This window comes from Spinacia oleracea, chromosome 6 (genome assembly GCF_020520425.1).
Source record: "Spinacia oleracea cultivar Varoflay chromosome 6, BTI_SOV_V1, whole genome shotgun sequence".
Lineage (NCBI taxonomy): Eukaryota > Viridiplantae > Streptophyta > Magnoliopsida > Caryophyllales > Amaranthaceae > Spinacia > Spinacia oleracea.
The window spans coordinates 46380328-46388705 of record NC_079492.1 but is presented as its reverse complement, the minus strand read 5'-3'; the positions used below and the strand labels follow the sequence as shown (position 1 = coordinate 46388705).

Below are 8378 nucleotides of genomic sequence, written 5' to 3'. Positions count from 1 at the left end.
GTTAACTCCCACCTAAAGCATGTGCATGTCAACGCCTTCAAATCTACCACATGCCTATCGAAAGCAGTTTCTACCTCCTATTCATCCAATCTAGAAGGGTACACAATACAATTCAAAGTTGCATCAGAAACCCAGGCTAAAACCTTCTCCACAAACGGCATAAACCTACCCTCATAATTCTGAATACCCTCCCACTTCTCAGCATTCCTCCTCATTACGTACCTCCTAATCCAATCTAGGCATGTAATTATTGGCTTATCCCTAGCTTCCCTTATGACAGCATTGAATGTCTCACAAAGGTTGTTAAGCAACATATTAGACCTAGAATGTGATCCAAATGCATACCTACACCAATGCACAAAAGGTATGCCATTCAAGTAGTTGTACGCATCCTCATTTAGCTCTTTGATTTCAGCCATGTAAGAATCATGCCAATGCTATACACATTTAACAAACAAAAACAAGTATGACATCAACAAACAATAACAAATAATTGCAATGGAATAACCTATGTTAATCCGACTCGGGTATGTGTCCAAGTCCCGACTTGGGTACGTGTTCAAGTATGCTTTTCTTTACAACCAACATGAATGCCAAAAATGTGAATAATTCCTAACATGACACCCTAAGTGCAACAAATGATAAACATCACAGTGAATTCTGAACATGAAACCTTAAATGCAACAAATCGAATAATACGAGTCAATTCATAACATGAAACCCTAACCGCAACAAATCGAAGACAAGTAGAAACATCAAACCTTAGTTGTTGATCTAGCAGATGCCCAAAACAGATCCTTATAAGCCGTGCCACTGAATTTATTCTTGAAGTTAGCCCATATGTGTCTAGCACAAAATCTGACCTCAGCTTTTGAACTCACAGCAGAAATAGCATCAAGAAGTCCCTGTATTGAAACATCAAACAGAAACATACATCAGGTTAGTAAAAATACAGAATATAAAGCACCAGAAACAAAATGGGAGCATGTTTACCTTTTGCCTATCAGACATTAGTGTCAAGCCTTCTCCATCACGGTGTCCTATGTCACTCATCATCAAATTAAGAAACCATGCCCAACTGTCACTATTTTCCACTTCCACCACTGCCCAGGCTACGGGGAAAATATTGTTATTCCCGTCCTTGCTCACAGCCACCAAAATCATCCCAGGATGAGCCCCTTTAAGGTGACAACCATCAACTCCAATTAGGGGCCTACATCCATTCTTAAACCCCACTTTCAGAGCTTCTAAACAAACATACATCCTTTGAAAAAAAAAGGGTTGGGTTGTCCCTGATCTGGCATATAACATAGGTTGAAGAACCGGGGTTGTACTGAAGAATTGCATAACCATAGTCATAAACAGCAGCATACTCATCTGCAGCATCACCATACAGAACCAACTTGGCTCTAGCCCTAGCAAACCATGACTTGTAGTATCTAATATGCAACCCCGTTTCCTTGTAAACCCTTTCCCTAAACTTCACAAGCTTCCAATATGGTTCTGACCTCCAATCCTCCAAATATTTCTCAGCTAACCACTCGGATGTGATTTTAGAACTTGAATGAACTACACCACAAGTATGCCTCAACCTCAAAGACTTGATCTGAAATGTTTCTTCCATCCTTAGCTTCTTGACATGAATCTTAAACCTACACTTATTAGGATGTTCACACACACACTTCACAAGCTTAGCATGCTTTTTATCCCATGGACATTCACATCTATACCTACAATACACACTCACCCTCTGCCTTCCATTATGGAGAAAGTAGTAATCGTAATGGTTATCGATCGAATGATACCTTTTCGCTTTCCTAACCGCATGAACACTCGGGAACTTCAAACCCAAACTTAACACAACCTTCTTCTTGAAATCTGACTCTGGGTTAAAAGTAGTGTAGGGATCTACTTCATCATCTGAACCACATAGACTCCTAAGCTCCTCAGAATCATATTCCACCTCTTCCACCATATCAACATTATGTTCTACAAATTGTGGCCTTGACTGCTCTTCACCTGCCTGCTGATTTGCTTTGCCTACATCATCTACACTCCCCTTAGTTACCCCATCTACTCTCCCCTGATTTACCTCATCTACTGCCACCTTAGGTACCCTATTATATCCCCTTAAAACAGAAGACAATGTCTCACAGAATAACTCATCCTCCTCTTCTTGTTTTTTATCCTCTTCCCCTGGCTCAAAATCTACATCTAAATCTGAAAAATCAGATTCACTTTGAGACCAATCACCAATCTCATCACTGCTTCCATCCTCATCCCCAACATCCTTTTTCTTTCCTTTTCCCTTCCTCAATTTTCTCTTTTTAGCATCACTCTTCCCTGTTTTCTCAGCTTTTCCTTTTTCCTTTTTTAGTCTCTGAGCTACACTCTTGATCCTAGGGCTATATTTCTTTGCATCTGGACTAAGTAAGGGTATTTGTGAAACCTTTGTGGAGTGGTGGAAATATTTGATGAAGGACCTGTGTTCTGGGAAGGATTCACAGTGTTTTGAGGAGGATTTTCAGAGTTTACAGTAGGTGTATGAGTGGCTGAGGGATTTTTTTGGCTAAACACACATTCCAAGCTTGTAATATTTTCACCAAGTATGTATGCAAGGGGAACCGGAGACCGAAATTAAAGTGATGGGCATAACAGTATGACCGAGAGGACAATCCCCAACCACATTATTCTCAGCGGGAACAACAAGGCGGTACCGGTGAGGAAGTTTCAAATACTCATTTTCCCAGCGAGGATGGTCATCCTAGTCAAAATTTTCGTCGTCGAGACTTTCATATCAGCAGAGGGGGGACAATCAACTTTATACTTAGCATCTACCCATCAGAGTCTGGCTCCTCATCCAGAGCATGTTCCCTCAAGACTTGCTCACAGAGAGCTAATACGTCCTTCCAATCCGCCACAGGGCAACCATATCGTCATCAGACTCCAGAATTGAGTCATTAGATTCCTCACCCTCCTCTCCATCCCCAGCATCCTCTGCATCATCATCAGTAGCATGACTGCTAACTGCATCACTGTTGGTCTGACGACTCCCACCGACCACATTCTCTAAATGGGCACCCCTAACAGCATCCTGGTCATATGATACAACAACATTACCAATATTAGTCCCATACTGACCCTTTTCATAGCGGCATGATCTATAAATGGCGACCAAGAACAGAGATGATAATCAAGGGCACATGAAGGAACATTCACTGTCGGCACATATTAAGAAGTATTAAGAAAGTTTAAATCACGATGTATATCGGCTCGTACCTGATGACGCATACGGACCGCATCTCAAACGCGACGTCCTGATAGGATGGCTCGAAATAATCAGAGGTCGTTGGCCCTTCTCCTCCCTCAATACTCACATCCGTAGAGGGAGGCACGACACCAACATCATCATACCCACCCCCACTCAGCGCATTTTCACTATCTAACTCACCCGACATAATACCAAGAAAGTACTAAATACATGCGACGGGAGAAAACAAAAAGAGAATAAGAAAATACCTTCAACACAACAAGAAGTTCGCAGCATGGACTGAGTAAACCAACCCAAGAAAACAGGTGCACTAGCAAAAATCGCAGCAAGGCCAGAAGAGAGAGCACAAGGAATATGTCGCAGAGAATTCTGGAAAAGCAAAGAAAGGTTAGAAGAGAGAGAAAGTGAAAAAGGTAAAAAAGTATGAGAAACGGTTACATAACCAAAAGAAAAACCTAAAAGTCTTTGATTTAACAGTTAAGAGAAGTTGAAAAGATGCATCATCATCTCAACCGTTGAAACAACGCGATAAAACGACACATGTCGCATTGAAATCGCAGTGCTGCCATGTGAGAGTTATTTGAGCGGTAAAAAGTAAAACTTCTTGAATTTTAAATTCAGTTAAAATTTTACATTGGCGAATAAACAAGGGGGCTAGTCAGCATTCAAACAAGGAGGCTAGTCAATATTAAACAAGGGGGCTATTCAGCATTCAAACAAGGACTCTACTAGCTCAACACAGTCAATAATAAGAATACAGGACGTTAGAGGCACGATATAATCTATATGTCCTGCAACTGGCTCATGTAGCGAATCAATTCTGAAAGGGGCTAGTTAGAAACAACATTCCACAATTTTCACTACCAGCGCTAACAGTCATGACACACAGCTTTGGGGGCTAGTCACGGGGGGAACTCATTTTTCTATAAGAGCAAGCGCAATGATCCAGGAATAACTACACCTACTCTGAGGGGGCTAGTTGTACTGGTGTGCTCTCAGCTTGCCGGTAACACCCTTACTCGTATAAAGCTTAGGTACATGACTTTCTTATCAGCTTCTCTTATCCTTACCAGCACTGAGTGATGACGGTAGCAGAGACATAAGTCTTCCACAAGAAAGTCAACTTGTCGCTATTCATGGATAGGACCCATATTGTTCGTATATCCGACCCGTGCCTATATATATGGGCCTCATTTATTGTAAAAGTTACGTAATCACAATCATTTCACCCAATCATAAATACATATTCTTTATAATCTTTGATTTAAGTATCGGAAGGGAGATCCTCGAATCACCCCCGAGGGTAGCTTACCAGTGTCGCATGTACAGGACTCCATCAAGAGAACAAGATCATACATCCAGCAAGGCCTCTCCAACCGTTCTTAATCGATACCGAAACACTCCGTACTTGCCCTGCATGACATTCTGGGTCAAGAGACATTTGTTTTTAGTTATGATATGATGTTTTGCAAATGTATAACCAAGCACGTACTGGTTCATGTCCGTCCTACATACTGTTTTCAATAACTGGGGAAGATGAAAGCAAGGAAGGCAGGGAAGAGAGATCAATGTTCACCTCTTGTATGGAGTGAAAAATGTAAAGTCAAAGAAAGTTAGGCAAGCTGGATATTAAACAAGTTGGAAAGTTACTGTAATGTCGTGTAGATAGTTTTGACTGGGGTTTGGAAATACTGAACATTAAAACTAAAAGTTAATTTTACCTAAAGCCGCCTAAAATCATATGACAAGGTACCCATTTTTCGAAACACTATTACTCACTTGATTGATTTTATGTTATCTAATTACTCATCTTATCAACAAGAAGGAAAAAAAAAAAAAAAGTGTTCCAAAATACAAAATATAAAGTACCTTTTATTTATTAGATAAGGAAAGAACACTACTGAACTAACACCTATTACATGTTTATCAACTTACCTACGCAACTCTACGCTTGAGACACTCCGAATGATTTCACAATTAATGAAGCTCGGCCCTATAATCTCTAAATTCCTAAGGTGAGTTCTAAAAAACTACACCAACTTACATTGATTAGAATAAAAGATAAATCATATAAATTCACAACTCCTCGACATGGCGTGTCCTAGACATCGTCCCCTCTGTACTATGCAAACTCTCACCACCCTTCTTCGCAACATCATGCCCTTCCTTGGCCTCAACCTCCTCCCATTCCTCGACAACTTTTCGTTCCTCCTTTCTTACCTTTTTACTCTTATTGTTACTCATTTCCTTTGCATCTCCGGTCTCTGAGCCTATGATATCCTTCTCTCCTTTGACTTCCTTTTGATGTTTGGCATCCTCCTCGTCTTTGACCTTACCATTCTCTTGGTTTTTACTACCCTTTCCTTGTTGAACTTTCTCAATAGTTGCATCCTTCATCGACGAGGCCTTGTCAATTACGTCCTTCGCATTCTCTTGGACCTTACCCTTAACTTCTTGGCCTTTTTCAATAATAGCATCCTTCATCGATGAGGCCTTGTTAGTTGCACCCTTAATAGTTTCATATGTTTTCTCCGGTGCTTTTCGAATTGTCTTGCTCGCCTTCTTCGATCCCTCTTCAATTTTATCGGCCCATTGCTTGACTTTTGTAGCCGCCATATTAGCGGCCTGAAATTTGTCCGTTGAACGTTCTTCATCATCTGTACGCCCAAAATATTGATTCACATATAGTTATTGTAATTTTTTTCTTTTGGTGCAGATGAGCTACAAAGCCAATAAAAGTGGACAGGAAATTCAAACCATAGTACAAGGACAGGAAATTCAAACCATAGTACCAATTATTTAAATTTTTGACCACATAAATAGTAAAAGTGAAAGGACTTTATAGAACAAAGAAAATATATATAACGTAAAAAGTTATAATATCTATATAAAATGTTACGCCCTCGTCTCATACATTGAACTAATATTTCGTATTATATAAGTCAACTATCAAAGAGTACGAGTTCCTCCAAAATATCTACAAATCGAGTTATAAATATAAATGGAGACGGGGATTTAAACCTGAGTACCAATTATGGTCGAAGTTTTAAATTTTGACCACTTAAATAACAAAATTGAAAAACTTTATGAAACATAAAGTATTACGTAAAAGTTATATCTCTACTCAATCCACCCCGGAATACTTGCACCGCTTTTCTTATGAAGTCGTCCGAATTACTTGGTCGTTTCTCGGATTATTTGGTCTTTTCTATAAATGGTGAACTTTTATTAAAAAATTATATCAACTACATATCCCCTTCACATGTCATTGTGGTCCCATGCATCCCCCTTACTCCTTTAAAACGTGACACATATCCCTATCTATATTAAAATATAACCCACTATCAACTACCATTTATTTAAATAATAAGTCAATTACATTGTATTAAACTTTGTCCCGATCAAACCGGTTCAAATATTCCGGAACAAAGGGAGTATTATATAAGGAATATTATATAAGGGAAGAGATGACGTTATTTTAGTAAATCCACTTTTGGTATCCCGCTGGATAACTAAAATATCCTCCACGCTTACAAAATAGAGAATATAATAGCAACCTACCCAATAGGAAAAGCACAAAGAAACATTTTTAATCAACCTAGACCCTTAAATAATTTCTTACCATTTTAATCAATTTGTTTATATGCGCTCGTCTCTATCTAACTTATATGTTTCTTATGTTCGCACGCATCGCATTTATATTATATTTTTTTATATGTTATTCCAAGATTAAATGTAATAACACAAATATGTTTCTTATATTCGCACACATCGCATGTATATAAGACAAGTTATTTATATAAAGTATCACGCAGTATTTCGTATTTACAATCCTACTAGTATCCAGGAGTTCGATTTCCTTCCGAAATATCTAATTACTTTTTATGTGTTCTTTTAAATAATTTTCATACATCTATTTCGTCTGCGCGCATGTCTACCTTTCTATATTTAGATAATAATCATAATAATATCAATAAGATTAACTATTTATACACTATAACGAAGGGGGTTTCTAAAAGTAATATGTTGTAACTAAATTACACACAAATCCTCCAATTCTCCGATACAATCTCTTTCAAGTACAAAGACAAAAATACTAATAACACAAGTTTTTTTTGGTGTTAGCACCTGATTCACCCTTAGGGCTAATCTGGATTCGGGGCGAGTTCTGGGTGGATAGGTTCCAGTCCCCTCCCAATTGTTGTTGCGGTGGATCGAACACAAGTTCTCCCTACCAAGGTCAGCCTCAATCACCACTGAACCAACAGTCAATTGATACTAATGACTATGAACAAAACTAATTAATATCTTATTAATATCAAAACAATCGGTACAAAACGAGTCGATCACTTGTGTCAATTTTAAACATAATCATAATAATATCAATAAGAGAACAAGAGAGATATACATACAGTGATACAGTACTCGAGTAAAGCAGTAAATAATACGAGTAGAAATTTGGTGTATGTTTACCATTTGTGGCCCGGGGTGTGTGCTCCAACCCGAGTCCGTCCTCAATCTTGTCCTTTCCCCACGCAGTGGCCTCTTTGCGAACCCGATCCCAGCTGTCCTTCGCCGCCTCCGGATCTTCAGCCATCTCATGCACTGCCGCTAATGCTACCGTAGCGTTGCAATTCACTCTTTCCACTGCCGCCACCGCTATCACCACCAGAAGAAGCACCTTCACCTCCATGGTTGACCTTGAATGCCACCGAGAGGCCTCCATTTTTACCCGAACAAATAATCCTTATTTGCTTAATTTGGTAAAATAAATGTTGCGGTTGCGGGAAGCGGTGTTAGAATGCGGTGATGCAGCTGCTGGATAGTGGATAGAATAAACAAATGAGGCATGGGCTTGGACACTTGTCTAGTTTTCTTAGCAGCTTTAGCTCTTAATGTGGCATTACTGGCTTGGCCGCTTGACTATCCATTTACAAACGTCTCCTAAGGATTCATTCAGGAACTTCATTCCTTACCCAGGGCAAGTCCTTACCTTTTACTTTTAGGGGCCCAAGGCATGATAAATTAAAGGGTCTTAAAAGGGTCCTTATACATTGTGCAAGTTCTTCAAATATTCACCTTATGTTTGTTGGAAATCCTTGTGAGA

The 8378-nt window shown here is 39.3% G+C and overlaps 1 protein-coding gene across 1 annotated transcript; it reads right to left on the bottom strand.

Annotated features, from left to right (window-relative positions):
- Positions 1 to 5131: 5131 nt before the first annotated feature.
- On the bottom strand, positions 5132 to 8290 carry LOC110786579 (uncharacterized). Its single transcript, XM_021991132.2, has 2 exons — positions 7745 to 8290; positions 5132 to 5928 (listed from the first exon to the last, which is right to left on the bottom strand). Exons 1-2 carry the CDS (start codon positions 7995 to 7997, stop codon positions 5348 to 5350), a joined length of 834 nt encoding a protein of 277 aa, XP_021846824.1. The 5' UTR covers positions 7998 to 8290; the 3' UTR covers positions 5132 to 5347.
- Between the last annotated feature and the right edge of the window lie 88 nt (positions 8291 to 8378).

Bases quoted from the DNA above. Each gene is read 5' to 3' on its own strand.
- LOC110786579 (XM_021991132.2), bottom strand. From the start codon at position 7,997: ATGGAGGCCTCTCGGTGGCATTCAAGGTCAACCATGGAGGTGAAGGTG. The intron at 5,929-7,744 runs GTAAACATACAC...TTGGGCGTACAG, and splicing joins CACACCCCGGGCCACAAATG to ATGATGAAGAACGTTCAACG.